Source organism: Portunus trituberculatus, chromosome 9 (genome assembly GCF_017591435.1).
Source record: "Portunus trituberculatus isolate SZX2019 chromosome 9, ASM1759143v1, whole genome shotgun sequence".
In the NCBI taxonomy this organism is placed as follows: domain Eukaryota; kingdom Metazoa; phylum Arthropoda; class Malacostraca; order Decapoda; family Portunidae; genus Portunus; species Portunus trituberculatus.
In genome coordinates, this window is record NC_059263.1 from 9,389,697 (window position 1) to 9,411,356 (window position 21,660).

At 42.2% G+C, this 21,660-nt stretch overlaps 1 protein-coding gene across 2 annotated transcripts; it reads left to right on the forward strand.

Moving 5' to 3' along the window:
- Positions 1 to 291: 291 nt before the first annotated feature.
- Positions 292 to 8,114, forward strand: LOC123501264 (A-kinase anchor protein 10, mitochondrial-like). 2 transcript variants are annotated; one of them, XM_045250012.1, is made up of 9 exons: positions 292 to 421; positions 1,138 to 1,329; positions 1,597 to 2,356; positions 2,542 to 2,665; positions 2,958 to 3,097; positions 3,434 to 3,578; positions 3,829 to 3,937; positions 4,849 to 5,041; positions 5,641 to 8,114. In XM_045250012.1, exons 1-9 carry the CDS (start codon positions 397 to 399, stop codon positions 5,885 to 5,887), a joined length of 1,935 nt encoding a protein of 644 aa, XP_045105947.1. In that variant the 5' UTR covers positions 292 to 396; the 3' UTR covers positions 5,888 to 8,114. The 2 variants fall into 2 exon arrangements, with proteins under 2 accessions (XP_045105947.1, XP_045105948.1); XM_045250013.1 differs by lacking the exon at positions 5,641 to 8,114 and having other exon boundaries at positions 4,687 to 4,982.
- The last annotated feature ends 13,546 nt before the right edge of the window (positions 8,115 to 21,660 follow it).

Sequence of the window (21,660 nt, forward strand, 5' to 3'; positions counted from 1 at the left end):
CCTCTTCACATTTCAAGCTGGAAGAGAAGATTCGACACCTTTACTGACAGATGACAGTTGGATATTGACACACACACACATTACATCTACACGGAGACTGCCAAGTGTAGGGCCTCTGACTTCCTGCACTTTTTATATTCCTGCATCATTTGAAATTGAAGTAACATTAGATATCATTGAGGAGTATAGGCAACAACACCGGTACTTAGAAATAGTACCTAATACTTTATAAGCACTGAACAATACTAATTAAATAGTATCAAGTATTATCTATATGAGACTGAATACCATTACAGGCTTAGATTCTGTTACTTATTGTCCCCCAGTGTTGTGTTCCTGGGTCAGCTGGAAGGAGCGGGGCCATGGACACTGATTTTCCATGATATTTAAGGCGAAATGTCGTCTCTCTGGAGGAAATTCCGTGAGTAACTGTTAGACTGAGGCATCCTTGAGTCCTGCCAGGCTTTGGGGGGGTGAGGGAGGCTGTGACAGGGAGATATTAGGTCTTGTAAGTTCATCTGATTCGGAAACATGAAGGAGGTGAAGAATAATAAGGTACTTCCGGTGTCGGCGATAATGGTCCCTTTTTAACCTGCACACGTGAGTGACGGACAGGGCTTGGAGGCACACACCGGGGCTGCTGGCAGGGGAGGCTCTGGTGGTGTGTGGAGGTCAAGTTGTCTCCCCAGGGTCTTGTTCAAGTTTGGGGTAAACTTGTGAAGTGGTAGGGAGGCGGGGTGTTAGGGTGGGGGAGACCAAAAGGGTTCGCTACCAACGCAGACCACAGTACAGAACCAGATCTAAATGTCAATACATACAACAAAAGGTAAAAACAGAAGCTTTGAATTTAAAACAATAAAATTCACGCATCCAAGAAATTGTTTGTAATGTATTGCTAAGATAAGGGTGTAAAGCAGCAAGGTTAAGAAATTAGAAATTAAAATGTTGTTGAAAAACAAAAATTATAAAAGTTTAGAAACAGGTTCAAACAACACCTTGTACCTCTCACTTGACAACACAACATCCACCTAACCATCCACATATCTATCCAAATATCCCCACACATCCACCTCAACATCCACATATTATATATTCTCATTAGCTCAGGTTGTCTGTATATGTTATTGATGTTGGTAGGGAGTGGAAGCAACAGTGTCACTTCAGACACAAGACCCAGGGAGGAATGGCAGAGGAACCACAGCACTCCCTCTCAGAGTGGCACTCCTGCCTCCTTCAACTCCGAGTCACTTACCCCCGGCCCTGGGCACTCCACCGTCCCCCGCCACCGCATAACAAAGGCTGATGAAGAACTGTTCCTCTCAGGAGCCGGTAAGTTTCGATGTAACACTTTGAACTCACTTCTTGAAACAGTGACATATCTGCTCAGCATTAGATATATGATGGGCTTATTATTAAATCCACAGCAAGACATTTGAGGCCCATCACTCCTGACTACACAGCCCATGAAAATCACCAAGGATCAGGTGGAGTTTGGCCTGCCTCCGCTGTCAAGCTATTATGTGAGGGAAAGAAAAAAATTCAGTTCTTTTCATATATACCTTAATTATTTTCTTATTTTTTTTCTTTTCATTACAGAGGCCAAGGGGAATGACCCACTACTGGTTCGGGCACAATTTGTGAAGACTGTCCTGGATATCCTGCACAGTCCCTCAACACTGCCATACTTTGTGCAGTTCCTCCAGGGCCTGGGAGCAGACAAATACGCACGCTTCTGGCTGGAGGCGAACAGCTTCCGTGCAGCTGCCATCACTCGCAGCGCCCCCCCGACCAGTCCTGCCAGATCCACCACTCTGACATCTGAGACTCCAGCAGGTATTGCAGATAGACTCAAGGAGGAGTCACATCCAAGTAAAGCAAAGACCCACTCAAGGGATGCACCAAGAGACCTTATACTGCCAGATCTAGTGAGCAACATTCAGTATGCCAGTGATGTGACACCCCTTGGCAGCCCTGAGGGCGTAACGCCAGATGCCCTGACTTGCCACACGCCCAGGCAGGACCTGGGGAGTGAGGTGAAGGAAGACTGTGGTGGTAGTAATGATACCAGTGTCAGTGATGATAATGTATTCAGTGCCCAGACAGAGGAACAAACTGTTGCTGGTGATTCTTGTGATGCAGAAGACGGCAGACTCAGGGCGCAGAAGCTACGAAAGAGCATCATAGAGGATGCACTCACCATATTCAAGAAGTACCTGGCCAAGAATGCAGATTTCCCCTTAGGTGTGGAGGAGGACATAGTGGAGCTCATTAGCTGCAGGATATCAGCTTTTGAGGATGTTGACCCAGGGTGCTTTGTGCCTGCTCAGGAGGCTGTCATTGGGATTCTAGAGAGAGAGTGAGTTGAGGTAGTGGCCACCAGGGAATGTTGAGTTTATATATGTACAATATTCATAAATATTTCCTTTTTGTGGTGTTATATGTGTTTGTCTTATCTTAAGTAACCATGACAGTGCTTGCTTCTTAATGAGATATAACATGTATATACAAAGCAAAGACTTTACCCATCCTTGTTTCCAAAAGGTACCTGCCCAAGTTCCTGGATAGCGACTACTACCTAAAGCACCAGATTGACGTGCTCACCAGCGGGTCGGTACGGCTGGCAGACATCATATACAGTGATTCAGCCTTCCCCTATTTCATGGAGGTAACACAACCAGGCCTCTCACTCTTTTTTGCCAATTGTCAAAGTAGACAAATCAACCCCTAGTATTTTCCAAGATTAAATTTTCATTCCTAGTCTGTCAGTTTAGTGGTTAAGATTTGATTTCATTCCTAATGTTAGAACTGTATACATACCATTTTAGATGATACCAGTGGTATAGCATGACACCCAAACTACCAAACCATTTTTTGTCAAGTTTAGGTCTCTTCACTATATGTCTGCACCTGGATCTTGAATCTTATATGGTGGTGTGTTTGTGGGTGTGTGGGAACAGTATGTGGAGCAGGAGGGCGGCCAGAGCATGCTGCAGTTCTGGGTGGCTGTGTCTAATTTCCGGCAACAGCTCCTGGAGGCAGACCCACTGACCTATGACCCTGCCCAGGCCCAGGCTGATGCTGTGATCCTGTATGACAAGTGAGTGTGCTCCTCCAGGTGTCAAGGATTTTCACATGTACTCTCCATCAAGTTGGCCTAAGCTAGTGAGATGTGGAATGTAGCCTGACTATTAGTGTATGAAATATGAAAGAAAAGAGAAAGCCAGCAAAAAAACTTAGAATAAGTAAGCAAGAACATCAGGTGGCCTAAGCTAATGAGGTGTGGGATGTGACTTTGTCTCCCTGGCTTATAGTGTATGAAATTTGGAAGAAAAGAGAAAGCCACCCACAAGAAATTACTGGATATAGAATAAAATAGCAAGAAACATCAGGGAAGTGCAGAATTGTAATTTTCACTGTCTGTGTTCCGCTGCAGGTACTTCTCGCTGCAGGCCACGTGTCCTCAGGGCTTTAGTGACAAGGTACGCTTCGTCATTGAAGGCAACATCTGTCCAGATGGAGGCCTGCAACCCACCTGCTTTGATCTGCCTCTCAGAATTGTGCTGCACATCCTGGAGAGGGTCAGTGTTTGTGTGTGTGTTGCCAGCCTTCTGTCCTTTAGCTGGCCCATCTTTTCACGTTTTAATTTTGCCTTTTTTTTTTTTTTTTTTTTTTTTTTCTCCATTCCTGCTTCCCTTTTCTTCCTTTCTCCCATCTCATAAGATTTTGGCACCTTACACTCTAATTTGGTGCTCCTCTTCCTTTATTTATTACCTAAGGGAGAGACCAAGAGATTCTCTGTATGCTAACATCCCCCAATATTTGTTCCAGGATTTCCTCCCTGGATACCTCTCCTCCAGCCTTCACATCAGCTACCTAAGTGAGCTTATCAATACTGTGAAGAGCAGTGTGGAGCTTTTTGGGCGGAAGAAACGCACAGGTAAAACACACACACACACACACACACACAATCTGGTGCTTTAGGTAGTAGTCGCTATCCAGGAACTTGGGCAGGTACCTTTTGGAAACAAGGATGGGTAAAGTCTTTGCTTTGTATATACATGTTATATCTCATTAAGAAGCAAGCACTGTCATGGTTACTTAAGATAAGACAAACACATATAACACCACAGGCTATGGATCTACCAACCTTGGAGCAGAGAAGAGAGAGAGGGGATCTGATACAAGTTTATAAATTGATTAACGGAATGGATGAAGTGGATAATGAGAAACTGATCCTGAGAGAAGAATATGACTTTAGAAGCACAAGATCGCATAGTAAGAAACTGAGGAAGGGAAGATGTCTGAGAGATGTTAAAAAATTTAGTTTCCCGCAAAGATGTGTTGAGACTTGGAACAGTTTGAGTGAGGAAGTGGTGTCAGCAAAGAGTGTGCATAGTTTTAAAAAAAAATTGGATAAGTGTAGATATGGAGACGGGACCACACGAGCATAAAGCCCAGGGCCCTGTAAAACTACAACTAGGTAAATACAACTAGGTAAATACACACACACACACACACACACACAGAAAGATTGTCGTGGGAAGGGAAAAAAAAATATTAATGAATTTTCTCTTCATCTTAGCAGTAGTAATTTTAGTAATACAACTTATTTGAATTAGTGAGGCAGGTAGTGATGAAGCCAAAGCCAATGGCAGACTTTCTCAATGAGTAACTCAACATTTTTAGGATGTGATGATGACATAGAAATTGAATCATGGCAACCCACAAAGGTCATCAGGCATCAGCAAGGGATATGAAGGAATAGTGACATCCTCCAAGATACTCCCATGAGCCAGAACTGAACTCACAATGTTTTAGCCTTGAGCCAAGTGGTGCTGTGCCTTGCAGGATCAGAGAGCACCTGCAGCAGTGAGCAGAGCAGCAGTAGTGTCAGCATCAGTACACAGAACACCCTGCTGGCCATGGACTCGTCAGCAACACCCTCCTGCCGTGTCAAAAGCCTGGCTGATCCGTCTTCTATGAGGATTGACGAGTCACAGCTCAATGACCCAGACTCACTGTGGCGCCGCAAGACCTTCACGTGAGTCATCACTTTTTAGCGTAGCCGGGAGTCAAGGAATCAGGGACAGACTGAAGGATGGGGAGATATAACATAAATAAAGAAAGAGTATTACATTTTTTAATCTGGAATTTATATCAGTTACAAATTAAGGAACGGCTGAAAGATAGAGAAAAACAAAAGCATGGAAGTAAAGAGGAGGAGGAAAGCATTACAGTTTTAGTCTTAGGTTTGTATGGGTAACATAATCGGGTATATTGAAAGATTGAAAGTGAAAGCATTGAAGAGAGGGAAACGGGCATTTTTATTCTCTACTTTATTTTTTTTATTTATTTTTTTAACTAAGAGAGAAAAACTGGCCAAGGGCACCAGAAAGTAAAAAAAAAAAAAAAAAAAAAAAAGCACTTAGTTGCCAGTCCCCATACAGCTCCAAGAGAGTTAGCCAAAAGAGTGAGTTAAATGTCTACTTACCAAAATTAAACTACATTTTTCTCACTGATCTTTAAATGCAGAATAAATCACACAAACTGGAGTCATGGAGCACCCAGAGGGGATAGTTGAGGAGAATGTAACTATGGATGAGAACCAATACCACACTCACACTTGTGACCACCCTGCAGGAAGCTGAGTTGTGGCTTTGTCAATGAGCTGGGGCGCTTTGAGGCAGAGATTGAGCCTCACCCATACCACCGCCAGCCATCGTCAGGTCTACAGAAGATCAGACGGTTGATGGGACGTGAAGAGGACAAAGTGAAGGAGGACATGGCTTACCAGGTGGCCGAGATGATAATTAAAGGTGTAACGCAGGTGACTCTTGCACCCCAGGGGAAGGGTATGTCCCTACCTCCCCCACCACCCCCATCATGATGCACCGCCAAGTCCCCAACCCCGGCAGTCCTGCAGGGGGAGGTGGGCAAGTGTGTTTGTAATGGACAGTGGGTTGTGGCGTGCTTGGCTGATGCAAAGCTGTGCACAGTAATGTTAATATTTATACTGAAGATTTTATATATTGCCTGTATGATGATGAATCCTCAGTATGCAGCATTGGTATTGTTATCGTCTAGGTTTTGAACAATTTCTGATTTTGAGATTTTTAGTACTGTACTATTGTTCTGGCTCTTGTTGGGGGTTCAGTCTCAATGAGGTGTCAAGAATTAGCCAGGATTGATAGGACTAGTTTAGATACATTTTATAGTAAGCTTCACACTCTGTAGCTCACTATGACAAAGGAATCCACACAGGAACCTGATTTAGTTCTAATGACACATTCCTGGATGCACTTGTTGATTACAAGGAACAATACAAAGGCATTATTGGTTCATTGCTGGTACTCAGGGAGGGGTTACAGTGCTCCTGGTCATACATACTCACACACACACACTCACTAAACCCTTATGAAAGTGTTCTTCAGAGGCATAATGGGATGTACGTAGTATCTCTGGTTCTTGTAAATATAATTCATCTGGGCTTGAAAAGTTATTTTTGCTTGGAATGAGATACATTTTTCTCTTTCCTTTGTTGTACTGTGGATTTTCATGCAGTGCCTTCCATTCTATGTCTTTCTTCCTTCAATTTATATTTTCATGAAGCACCAGAATTTGTCTATAATTACCATTATTAATTGTGTTCTTTTTATTTATTTATTTTATTCTTATATGCCATGGTTGTGTATCACTTCCATGTTAATTTTGTCTGTGTGGCAAAGCTGTGCACCCATATGTGGCTCACTTTTGGTTTTTTTTTTTTTTTTTTTTTTTTTAGGGAAGCAAAGACACCTGAAAGTTGTGTTAAGTATGTGTTCATTTTACTTTTCTTTTTGAATGGGACCAGAAAAGTTCTCCTGAAATCTTGCAAAGCTGGGTGGGGGATGTGATTTTGTTTTAATTTCAGCAGGAGACCAAAAAGGCACCTCAAGCATCACCCTCCTAGAGTGCATAACCAGTTCATTGTTGATCTGACACAGGAATCTCTATTTTATTGATGCTGCTCTTGTGATAATCATTTTACACTTAAGATATATAGATGAATATATATATGCAAATGAATATATTGTGTATAGTATCTTTTTTTCCACAAAGGTGTACAGGTAATCTCATTGCCTCTTTTAGCCTGACAAGGGGCTTACTTATAACAAATAGTCAGGCCTTGCTTGTTCTTTTCTACATGAGTGATGTGACCTTTCTTTCTGTAATGAACCACTCAGGAAACAAAGAAATGAGATGTCACACGTTAGGAGGTGTGCTCAGACTAGGTTGCCAAAGAGAGGACTTGACTGACTAGGTGATGTACAGGAAAGGTGGCAAGAAAACTCAGTGACAGGACAGTGAAAGCTTAACATCCACATGGACATTGATGATCACATCTCACTCAGTTGGTAACATCAATTGCCCTGTGAATGTCGTGCTACTGCAAAACTGAAACAGATGTAACATACCAGTATATTAGACTTTAGTTGCATGACAGTCAAGGCTAAACAATATAAACATAGTCCTTGTCGATCACTTACATTTCATAGGTAAAGTTGGTTGGCCTTTTGTCCCACTACAAGAATGAAACGATCTACTACTCTGTTATGGATTGTAGTAATTGGGCAGTCAAGGCTAGATAACGTTCATGTTGGCCTTAGAAGTCACCGACAGCTGCCATGAATGTTCTGCCACAAGATTGAAGCAGGAGTACTGTATCCTCTTATATTTCAATCACAAGTCTTCCTTAGAGAGAATGATGAGACTATGTTGTTCCATGGGTCTGAGCACACAACTTCTAAAGCAAGATGTTTCATTTGTCCTGTCTTGGCAAGGTTTGGACCATTTTGTGAGTGGTGTCATGGGAAAGAAGGCATGATCACCAATACTTGCGGTGCTGTGTAAGGGAGCACAGCACTGCATCCATTAGCACTGTTTGCTGTCTCCCATTATAGTGTTTAAGGATCATTACCTCATGACTCATCCTCACTGTCACTGCATTCTGTTCCTCTTGTCATCCAGCTTCTCGTTGTGCTGCTAATCAAAGGGTTGTTTGGCAACTGCCTCTCATCGGATCGTGTTGTGCAATCCCCATCCTCATTCATACCAAACTAAACACGGGCAGTAATCTTGTGTTTTTTATTGCATCCTTCCACACTTCTGCCTTCTCACCAAACAGTTCATGGTGTGTCTAATTGGATTCTTAGATTCAGACATTTTTAATGAACTTTTTAGTGATACATTATATATATATATATATATATATATATATATATATATATATATATATATATATATATATATAGAGAGAGAGAGAGAGAGAGAGAGAGAGAGAGAGAGAGAGAGAGAGAGAGAGTCTGCCATGGTACAGTGGATCCATGCGTGCTTTGGGGTCCGAGGGGTCTCCATGCGCACGGGTTCGAATCCTGTCCACGGTCTGAGTGTAGGTTGGGCTTCCTCACTCTGGGCAACGGTTTCCTAGTGGGTGGGCTTTGAGATAGGAGGTACCCTTAATAAGTATCCCCTTTAGCCCAGAAATTCCCGTGAAAAGCCCACATGGTATAAAAAAAAAAAAAAAAAAAGAGAGAGAGAGAGAGTGAGTCTACTTATATACTGTATATGTAATGTCAAATCATTAAACAAAAAAATTAGTTAAGCGTGAAAATCTTGTAACAAATTTCTCGGTGGCAGTAGCTGCTAGCCAGGGTTTGCACTTTGTGAGGAAATTTCCTCAGGGAAATTTATTGCCAACTGAGGAAAAGTTTAAGAAAATTACCTTTCTGATGAAATTTAGTACAAAATGGGTGGAAAATCTGTGGAAATTGTACATTTGCATAAGAAAATTTTATACATAATATATATATATATATATATATATATATATATATATATATATATATATATATATATATATATATATATATATATATATATATATATATATATATATATATATATATATATATCGCGACCGGCTATTGCGTCTTATTGCTATCGCGCACCCATGAAAAGCTGCAAAGATTTCATTATCGCGACCTCAGATGCCTGCTGTCGCACGCCCCGCCATGACAGCATGGAATGAATATTTCAGCGCTCATTGGCCAAAACCGTCTTCCCGCCAAGATCAATTCGGCTTTCGCGTTTTCGGCTATGGCGCAGCTATTTTGGCCCCAGTTGGGCGCATTAGCTGAGGGTTAAGTGTGTGTGTATATATATATATATATATATATATATATATATATATATATATATATATATATATATATATATATATATACAGTAAATCCTTGTTATGCGATACATATGCATTCCTGAAAACCTATCCGCAAATCAAAAACCGTATACGGAACCCATTATAACATGAAATAAAAGGGGATGTGTTCCAGCACGTCGAAAGTCACCCCTACAGACATGAAAATAGTCATATAAAAAAAATGTAAAGTACTGCACAAAAGAAATAAACAAAATGCTTTTATTTACCTTTCACTCACCATGTATTCTATCAGATGATGTCCCTCCCGAGGCAGAGGGACAGTAGGGATTTCACCCCTTACTCATAATATCCACAAAAAACACGCCGTTAGGATTTCATTAATGTTCAGTGAGAAACACGGGAAGAAACTGATTGTTGTGGTGGCTGCGCGGCATGTTGGCGCTACAGTACAGTGTAAACAAAACATGAGCGGATACCGTATCTGTGAATTTTTCTTACCATAAATAGAATCGAGGGTAGTAACACAGTCCAGATGTACAAGGTCTTCCATCCGCGCATCCATGGTCACGTGTCTATGACTCATGTGGGCCAAGGGTAGGTGTGATGTAAGGGGCCCAGCTAGCCAGTCAGACCCTGACCCCTGCTCATGTCACGCGCCCAAGCAACCGTGCGCCAAGCCATAATCTGACCGTGCCATCTTGAGACCAATTTTTATTTCCTCTTTATAATACCCAATAGTTGTGCTATGCCTTGCTGCCATAATACAAAAAGAAAGACAAAACGATATCTACATTGCACTTTTCCATACACTCATCTAACTCATCCAGAATTAGCTCAAAGTAGTTATTTTGGTTCATACAAACATTCTTAGGCAAAAACACTAATTTTCCAAGATCATAGTAAGAAAAACAATCCCACACCATCAAAGAATGTGGGTGTTTTACTATATGTGTTGTGTAGCAAGTCTATTGTTTAGGTGAGCATGTATGAAGTAAAGTTTTGAAACTGCACGGCAACTCCTGTATCCCAAGTTTCACATATCTTCGCACAGTCCTTTCACTCACTTTAGCCAGCAAAGCAGGATTCCTGCCCTTGTGTTCCTTGCTTTGTATGCGAGGGTTGGCCTCAAGGGGTCTCCGAATAATGTTTAGAGTTATCTAAGTCACACTGCGCTTACACCCTTCAGGCTTTAGGTGGTGGTAAAGCGTCTCATTCCACAAAAGGGGCCATGAGGGAGGGTGAAAGAAAATTCAAATTCAAGCACATATATATATATATATATATATCTATATATATATCTATCTATCTATATATATATATATATATATATATATATATATATATATATATATATATATATATATATATATATATAGGATAAGAGGAGACCTGATAGAAGTATTTAAGTGAAATGCATTAAGTGTAGTGATAAGAGGAAGAAATGTGTAATGTGTAATAGCAATGGTTGTAGAAGCAATAGTAGTAATAGTAGTAGCCACCTGCTCCTGGTGGCTGCAAGCTGTGGGCTGCTGGCTGGAAGAAAGTTTTAGTTTAGTGGTATTTGAAATAATTATTTTTCTTCATTTCCTTTCTCTTCTTCTGTTTTTGCTTTTTTATTATGCCTCTCTCTCTTCTTCTTTCAAGTTGAATTAGGCTAAGTTCATGTCAGGATAATATACAATTTTTCAAATTTTTTACCTATCTCGATTTTCTCTTCTTTCCTCAAGTTAGGTTAAGTCAGGTCAAGTTTCACCCTTTGATGATCTATAACAACTTTCTTTTTAATATTTTTGCCTCTAAGTTCACCTTTCCTTAAATTTTCTACATTTTCTCATCAAGTACGATTAGATCAGATTAACTGTCAATATACAACTTTTCTTATAATTTTTCCAAATTAATTTCTCCCTACTTATCTACATTTCCTCATATCAAACAACATTAGATCAGATTAACTTTCAATATGCAACTTTCCTTATAATTTCTGCAAGCTAATTTCTCCTGATGAATTTTACATTTCCTCATATCAAACAACATTAGATTAGGTTAAGTTACAATATTTAACTCTTCTTTCATTATTTCTCCAAGTTAATTTCCTCTACTGCTACTGCTTCTACCACTATTGCTATTGCACATTTCTTCCTCCTATCACTACACTTAATGCATTTCAGGCGGGCAGCAGCAGGAAACAATAAGAATTGAAGGAAATGTTGACAGAGTTGACATGGCCATGGATAGGGGTTGATGGGGCGGAGTCTGGGTCCGGGCCATGGTGGGCGCCGGGTGGTCTGAATGGGGATATTGCTTTATTTAAGACAGTAATGGCTATTTATCTACTTTCATGGTTAATTCTGGCTTTGCTTCACTATCTGGCTCTGGAAACACAGGGGGAGTGCAGGCAAACATTGGTGGACTAACCTTGGGGGAAGGCACGGCTGACGTGCCCCTGTGGCCGAATATTTACGTACGTAATTCATTTAAAAAAATCACCACAAGAAAAAAAGGCTCCCAGACTGGTATACACTACACTTTTAGAAGCGACATATAATTTAACTAATAGCCAAAATATGATATCCTTACTGGGTGGTTTATTTACATAGCGCGATCCAACTAAAGATCTCTTAATTCAAAACAAGTACTGTGTGTGTGTTTGTGTGTGTGGCGGAAGTGATGAATCAGTATCCACGCGAGGCTTGCAGCGACAACACCATGCAGTCAGCAGAGAAAACTCTAGAACTTATTGAATTGCTCCATTCATCCCCAGCATTGTGGAGATGTGACATGTGGAGATTATTAAGAATAGAATAAAGAAGATGGATGCCATGACGGATATTGCTGATAAGCTTTCTGCAGGTGTAATGTAAAATTCAGGCTGCTGCAGCAGTTTCTACAATCACAGGGATCCTGACAACTGAGGTCTGGACAGGAAACATGGTGCTACTTTAGCGTGAGGTCTACCACCATATGTGGCCTACACAGGTGCAGCCTGAGGTCTACCGCGTGACCCGCGTCCCTCTAGGACCCTCCCCGTGTAACAGAGGAGAATTCAAGCATACATTGTCTTCGAAAGGGGTGTTAACTACACAGTCTGTTTGTACAGGAAATGAATTTTTCCATTATACGGACATGAGCAACAAATTGCACTGCAACTTGAGCCTGTGTGAAATATTATAATTAATATTTCTCTTTGTATTAGATATATGTACCAATGTCCACAGTAACAACTCTAACAGGAAAATCTACCAGTACTGTAACTGACTGATTCAACATGTGCTGAGAGGTGTGTACAGCCATAGGTTCTCATCAACGACGAGGAAAGATGGTAGGAACAACAGATAACCCCATCCAAATTGATGAGGCAAGATTTGCTGGTCGACAGAAGTACAACCGAGGAAGAATGCTGAATGGAGACAACGCTCCTTGCTCCGAGGACACTGATGCAGAACAAGAAAACAACAGAAACCATGGGCGTAGAGTTGATGGGCCTTGGGTTTTTGGTCTTAAACAAGGCTCAGACTGTCGGGTACTTTTGGGTGGAATGGCGTGACCGCAACACTCTAATCCCTATTATTGAAAGGGAGTGTGCATATGATTCAGTAATTTATTCAGATGAGTGGCCTGCTTATAGCAGCCTAGATGCCATGGGTACCAGCATTTTACAGTGAACCACCAGCAACATTTTGTGGATCCAGTGACAGGAGCACACACATAGGCAATTGAACGATCGTGGTTGCACGCTAAAACGGTGATTCTGAAGAGATTTTTTTCTTCCTTATCTATTTAAGTCATTCCTTGTGTGAAAACAGTTTCCAAACTGTTTGCAAACAGTTTCCGAGAAACTGTTTCCAAACTGTTTGGAAACAGTTGGGAAACATTGTTTCCTGGTGTGGACAGGCCTATAGCACGCTCAACTCACAATCGAGAGGGCCCGGGTTTGAGTCCCGGGGGTGCTGAAGCAAATGAGCAAACCTCTTAATGTGTATATAGGGTCTGTTCACCTAGCAGTAAATAGGTATGGAATTTAACTCGAGGGGTTGTGGCCTCGCTTTCCCGATATTTCGAGTGTGTTCTGGTCTCAGTCCTACCCGAAGATCGGTCTATGAGCTCAGAGCTCACTCCGTAATGGGGAAGACAGGCTGGGTGACCAGCAGACGACCGTGGTGAATTACACACACACACACACACACACACACACACACACACACACACACACACACACAGAGGCTACGCACATGTTACATATTATATACAAACACACATGTTAACACATGCGCATATATAAATACAAACACACACACATACATGTATACATATTAACATACAAATAGACAGACAGACAGACAATTAAGCAGGCAGGTTTAACATATTGGTGAATAATAATTATCTTTTTCTTTAAATTACAATATGTTGTGTTATCTTTCTCATTTCTTTCTCCAGGCGAAAGATTATTCCAGTGGATGACCACAGCCACACACACCGTTGTCCACAATTTTTCTTTAATATTCTTATCGCTGTATTCCTTCAGCTGGACTGTCTTATCAGGCTCTGTGCAATCAATGCTTCATAGTCAAACAACTCAATAAATGATGTCTTCCACCCTCATTCGCTCACAGAGAGAATACTTGAAGTGACACGAGTAACAAGGTATCAGCAACTATAAGTGGCTTGTGTGCATGATGCCATTGGAAATAAGTTTCTATCAGTAGCCACTGTGGCTGCCCATAGTTGTGGTCGGAAAAACTGACCCACCCGCCAATATTTTGTGGTCGCCACAAAAAAAAGTCGTCTGTTGGTATATACATATATAGAAATGTGTGTATTCTATTGGACTTTTTTTTCGCGTGTGTGTGTGTGTGTGTGTGTGTGTGTGTGTGTGTGTGTGTGTGTGTGTTCACTGTTTGATCTGCTGGAGTCTCTGACGAGACAGCCAGACGTTACCCTACGGAACGAGCTCAGAGCTCATTATTTCCAATCTTCGGATAGGCCTGATCAGACCAGGCACACACCACACACCGGGACAACAATGTCACAACTTCTCGATTTACATCCCGTACCTACTCACTGCTAGGTGAACAGGGGCTACACGTGGGGCGGCCACTGACCACAAAAAAGTGGTTCGTGTGCACCCAGCCTAAAACGCAATGTAAATTACTAAATTTCACAGTAAGTGGCACGCATTGCACAAAGTCGCCCATAGCTCTGCCCATTATCGGAATATTCCATGAGAAGCGAATGGTGTAGGCTACACTGTACACTGTATGGTAAACGAGAAGCAGAGTGAATAGATAGAAGCATATACTTAATCAGGAAAAGTGTCAGGCCACAGTACAAACTACTACATGTGGCTTACAAAAATGTTTTGTATGCTACTGAAAACTGTGATAATTGTCTTATGTTACACTTCCATAATGGGGAGCTTGTGAAGCCTCTCCCGGGCATAGCGTCCGTGGTGATACACCTTCACAAATTCTTCCACACATTAGTTTTTCTCTCTACTCGAGAATTCCACGTGAATACAAATATGCTCAACTACTATGTGTCTAAGTGTATTCCTTGTATGTATGATAATATAAACAAATAGAATCATATGTATGTTATAAAAAAATAGCATGGAAAACGTCCACCTGACATCGCTTCTATGGATGGCTAATAAATTTTAGTAATGTGCATATTTCGTCATAATATATATCCTGTCACTAATGAAAACGCTAAAGGAACTTGACAAGATGAGGTACGCCTATAGGAAGAAAGCAAGACTTCAGAAATATGAAAATATAAATTCACAAATGGCATTTAGAAATTCACTTTATAAAAGTGCATCACCGTGCGGGAGCAAAAGTTGCCAGTTGTCGCCACATGGAATAATACAGAACCAAACAAACTCAGGCGCACGCTGTTGAATACTTCCACCATTAATATGCCTGATTATTGCTGTGTCCCTTTATGCAATGGTTACGGTGGTCACTTATTTCCACGGGTTGAACATAGGAAGAAACTGTGGATGATCGTTATAAGGCGAGACCAATGGACTCCTACAAGAAGTGTGGTGTGTAAAGATCACTTCACGCAGGAAGATTATGCCACTGATAGTAAGTTCACTGGTATTTTTCAGTTTGTTTTTAAGCCATAGAGCAGGAAGACGGAAGAACATGCTGGTTTGTTTTGGTTCTGCATTATTCCATGTGGCGACAACTGGCAACTTCCACTCCGGTGGCGATACACTTTTGTAATGTTTATTTCTAAATGCCATTTGTGAATTTATATTTTTATATTTCTGAAGTCTTGCTTTCTTTCTATAGGCGTACCTTATCTCGTCAAGTTCCTTTAGCGTTTTCATTAGTGACAGGATATATATTATGACGAAATATGCACAGTTCTAAAATTTATTAGCCATCCATAAAAGCGATGTCCTGTGGAAGTTTTCCATGCTATTTTTTTACAACATACATATGATTCTATTTGTTAATATTATCATACATACAAGGCATACACTTAAATAGATAGTAGTTGAGTATATTTGTATTCACGTGGAATTCTCGAGTAGAGAGAATAAATAATGTGGAAGAATTTTTGAAGGTGTTTCACCACGGACACTATGCCCGCGAAACCTGGTAGGTTCGAATCTCCAAATTAGCCCATTGTGTAGAACACATTGTTGTGAAACGCGGGAAACCGCTGTCAACGTGCTCCTCAGCTGTTTGAACATGTACTTCTCCCTGGAATCATAGAAAGAATATAAAGTCAAATCAATTACACCACAAAATAAAGAGGCAAGAGCTGTTGCTGAGACTTTGTAAAGCCAGAAAAGACATTCTGGAAGTTAAAAGCGGGTTATTGAAGAAGACTTAAAAGAATAGAGGCTAATTGGCAATCCATAACAAAAGAATATAGGACAGTACCAGTTTTGGTTTTGTTGGTTAGGAATAACAAAAACATCAAATTCTAAATTTGTATTCAATTAAAAGCGTAGACCAAACTTTAAAAATTTTAATTAAATTATGATTAATTTAGACTATAATTGATTAAATTATAATCACTGAACACCGATCTGAAGAGTCGCATTGCTATCTTTGGCACTAGATGCCTTCGCAGGATCATGGTTTACCGCTGGTATAACTTTATGTCAAATCAGTGATTGCTCCGTGAGACTAATTCGCGGCCGATTACCAGCATAGTCCGTCAACGCCAACTGCGACTATATGGACATGTGGCACGCTACCCGGAAGCCGATCCTGCATATCGAGCTGTCTCCGAAAGGGATAACCCAGGCATGGAGGGGGCCAAGGGGAATTCCACAGAACTCATGGCTGCGGCAAGTCGATGCCTTCTGCCGGGAGTTACATGGGAAGGAAAACAGTCCGAAAAACTGCATAGAGACTAATGATGGGCGAACCGAGTACTTTCTGCAAACCGAGTATTTCGGTATTGATTACACTGTGAAACCGAGTAAACCGAGTACGAAATGATTACTTTTCACTAACCTAACTTAACGTAAGGGAGAGAATCGTGCAAGAAAACTAATCTCTTGGTGTAGTTAGACTGAGGTTTTTAACTTCTGTACAAGGTAGGCCGTATATCATGAGACCATGTTTCACTTGACTTTCAATGTTATTATAATATGAGAATGTGAATTATGTGCATGCACTTATAGTTGACATTAACAGATAATTTCTTTCTTGATATAACTAAAATAGAGAAAAGTAATAGTATAATGGATATAGAATGCCAGAAGCTTATCATAGCGGGGCTCAGTGTCACGGGTCTCCACCCTCCTGCCTCTACCTCCTTACTCCTCCTCCTCTCTCTTCCTATAACTCCTTACCCCTCCTCCATCCACTTCTCTCTCATTCCTTTCTCTCTCTCTCTCTCTCTCTCTCTCTCTCTCTCTCTCTCTCTCTCTTCCCTCCATCTCCCTTTCCTAAAGGTCATGTCACATTACTTGACCCTGTTTTATTCCACTTCGACCAATAGAGTTGCCTCCTTTTCGCTCCTTCACTTTCCTTCCAATCTCCCATTGATGAGAGAGAGAGAGAGAGAGAGAGAGAGAGAGAGAGAGAGAGAGAGAGAGAGAGAGAGAGAGAAGTCCGTCACCCCCACCCTCCATCTCTCTCTCTCTCTCTCTCTCTCTCTCTCTCTCTCTCTCTCTCTCTGTGTTTTTTTTTTTTATTGTGGGTAACGTCTCTACCCGTCTTTATTTATTAGGCATCACAAGGTGTGAAGGCAGCTGCCCCCGCCTTGCCGCAGCCTGCTGTGACGTAGTACAACCTGTGTGTGTGTGTCAGGGAGACGGCTGGCTGATATGATGCTAACGCTGCCAACGGAAACTGCGAAACTGGCTAACTGCTAGTGGTGGGCAAGTTCCGGTACCAGTACCGGTAATACCGGTACCAGCCTTAACGGTACTGTACCGGTAAAATTTCCGTACCGGTAAATAGCCGAAACGGTACTGAGCAAATTGTATACAGCGTGGAGGTGGCTCAAGGCGAGCGGTGATGGGTAAGAGTGAGTCATTCTCACTCGGTACCGCTCCACACTGGTACCGACTGGCTGCCCTGGCGCGTCGGCGCGGTCTCGGTAGCTCGGCGAGACGCGTCTGTACTGGTAGTGGAGTGGAGTGGGTGTGAGGCGACCACTGTAGCTTGGTTCACCTGGGAGCGTTGCCCAGGTAACCAACACACACACACACACACACACACACACACACACACACACACACACACACTTGCTATCTGGAAGCTTTACCAAATCTCTCCACTCATTACTCCGACTTTCTCATCTGTCTGTTGTGAAGAGCTAAGAGGAATGTTGAATTAGGATTATGAGAGAGAGAGAGAGAGAGAGAGAGAGAGAGAGAGAGAGAGAGAGAGAGAGCTATTCCATTCACGTGCAGCGATACAAATGGAAATATGTAATAGGTGAAAACAATTTGATGTGTAGGCATTGTTTTCAGTAAGATATCAAGCACACACAGTGACTTGCATACACTTATTCATTGGGGTTAACTAGTATCAAAGCTATTTAGGGTGTGCGTTGCTGTAACCCCTTCAGTACCAGGACGCGTTTCCTATGCATTCTGCTATTTGGTGATTTTATACAGCTTCAGAAACTTATGTGGGGGATTAAAATAGTGAAGACTCCAGCCATTAATCTTCTGACCTCCATAGACCCTTCCTAATGTCAATAAAATCGCCTAATCAAACCCAAAAATCAAGGTAAAAGAATTGCGAGGAACCTTGATTTGTTCTCGCCAGCCACTCCACGAACGACGATGGAAAGTGGAAACATGTTGGGTGAAAACAAGGCGCTGTGTTGTTACTGTTGTCGTCCATAAACTCTCAATCTATCTCTGTGGGCACTGTTGTCATTAAGATCTCCAGCACTGAATTACCGCCATGCACTCAGTTATGGGCGTCTGAGTGAGTCGAGTCTAATCCCTTAAGTGGCATTTTTACGATAGTTTGTGTGATTAGATAATTTTGCTTACAATAAGAAGGGTCTACGGTGTCAAAGATTAATGGCCAGTTTTCACTATTTTAATCCCCACATAAGTTTGTGAAGCTGTATAAAATCATTGAGTAATAGCCAGAATAAATATGAAAACACGTCATGTTACTCCAGGGGTTAACACGGCGGGGCGAGGCGAGGCGATAGAGGCACCTTGCTTTGCTCCGGGCTATGTGTTTCCTACATATAATAGCTTCCCCTTGCTCAATAAGCGCTAAGAATAGGACACATTTCGCTATACACTATTACTTGCAGTTTGTGTTGACAGACTAGGATAATAAAGAGGACGCCAGAGATGAAACGTATACAGAACGGTGAAATAACGACACACACACACACACACACACACACACACACACACACACACACACAGCACACACAAGCCAGAGGACCTTGTTCCCCACCGGGTGGAGATATGTGTGTCTCCACACACACACACACACACACAGTAGGTACATGTAAATCGAGGAGTTGTGACCTTGTTGTCCCACACACACACACACACACACACACACACACACACAATAATGAGCTCTGAGCTCGTTCCGTGGGTAACGTCTGGCTGTCTCGTCAGAGACACACACACACACACACACACACACACACACACACACACACACAGTCTGAGTCCTATCCGAAGATCTGTCTATGTGCTCTGAGCTTGTTCCGTAATGGGAAGGCTGGCTGGGTGACTACCGGGCGACCATAGTGAATCACACACACACACACACACACACACACACACCATGAAAGAAAAGGACACACACACACACACACACACACACACACACACACACACACACACACACACACACACACACCTCCCCAACACCCTCCAGCTGGGAGCTGGGTGTCAGTGGTTCCAGCTGGTGGGCTCCTCATAACGAAAGATAAGGCAACACACACACACACACACACACACACACACACACACAGTCTCAGTCCTATCCGAAGATCGCTCTATGAGCTCTGAGCTTGCTCCGTAATGGGAAGGCTGGCTGGGTGAATTACACACACACACACACACACACACACACACACACACGCTAAGTACCATGAAAGAAAATGACACACACACACACACACACACACACACACACACACAGCCACCTTTCCCTCCAACACCCTCCAGCTGGGAGCTGGGTGTCAGTGGTTCCAGCTGGTGGGCTCCTCATAACGAAACATAAGGCAACACACACACACACACACACACACACACACACACACACACACACACACACACACACACACACACACACACACACACACACACACCACCACACACACACGGGCCTGGAGCCAGGTATCACACCTGCCAGGTATCAGCCTGGGTCCAGCCGGGGTCAACCTCCTTGATGACGTCACATATATTCGTTACGCAAATCATTTTGAAAATGAGGATTCCCAAAAAGGCAGCTGGACACGAATGTTATAAAAATTCTGACTCGTTATCAATCGAAACTAACTTCTAAAATACAAAAACATTGCCGAGAAAAGGAATAATAAAAATAGCTCAAAAATATACTAAATAAAGTATTAGAACTTCGACTTGCTTAAACACAATTTCAAAGCCCACCAATTTCATTCAACTGAATCGATAACGTTTTTCAAAAATTATGACTATCATTTCGATATATCAAAACCTGGCAACTCGCCCTATTAGAAAAATAATATTTAAAAATGACGTTGTTTACAATATTAACAGGACTACATATCATTCTTAAAGTCCACATCTTTAACTTCTCAGGAGCCTTGCACACTTTTCTCATGATAAACCATCTTTTGAAAACACAAACACTTCGCTACAACCTCAAATAAAAAATCACAGATAGCGGAGGTAAAAATTTTTGCGTATTTTGGCCCTCCCATTCAAGTCATAAACACCCTCTACATCACCGTACTTCACTCAACTCAAGCATGGAAGACACGTAAAACACTGCGAACTATCATTAGAAACCCTTAAAAGGCACTTGTGACTCGAAATAAATGAACTGAGACAAATATAAATAATAGTGGAAGTCGAGCATCTGGGACCGGCATTTTGGGCGGGAGCTGGTGATGACGTCACAGCCTGGGGCTCGTGACGTCATGGGTAGGCCCGCTTCTTCTCACTGAGCCTCCATAGCACACAAATCAGGTAATTGCGGATATATCTCAACAACTGACATGAAAGATTAGGCCTATGGGTCCACTTTGTGACCTGTCTGGCCTGTAATGAGTGAGAGATGAGGCAGATAATGGCTGAGAGAGAGGCGGCGGGTCAGGGATCGGTTTGTTTACGTTTTCAAGATTTGAATTATTTGGTTTTATAAGTATGTGCAGGTGTTAGTTCACTGATATGTTGTCCTGGAGGTTACCAACGTTAGGTTATGACATGGCACCACCGTGAAATGATGAGTTACACCAATATATTACTTACGTTAGCCAAAGACTGCTCGGCGGCGGCTGTCCGTGTCACTAGCAGGCACCCACACTCCACTGTCCACTTTGTGTCCTCAACCATGTTTAAATAGTTAACCTCTGATTACTGAGAGGCTACACACACAATATTCTCTTCGCTACTATAGATATCACTATTATCGGTATCTTCATCTCCACCACTCACTGTCCCTCACGGCCAGCGCCTTGTCCTGCCAAGTGCAGAGCGGCTCACGGACTGGTGGGCAAATTCCGGTACCAGTACCGGTAATACTGGTACCAGCCTTAACGGTACTGTACCGGTAAAATTTTCCGTACCGGTAAATAGCCGAAACGGTACTGAGCAAATTGTATACAGCGTGGAGGTGGCTCAAGGCGAGCGGTGATGGGTAAGAGTGAGTCATTCTCACTCTCGGTACCGCTCCACACTGGTACCGACTGGCTGCCCTGGCGCGTCGGCGCGGTCTCGGTAGCTCGGCGAGACGCGTCTGTACTGGTACGACTGAATGTGCTGGCATCATTTCCGGTACCGCTTGACGCTT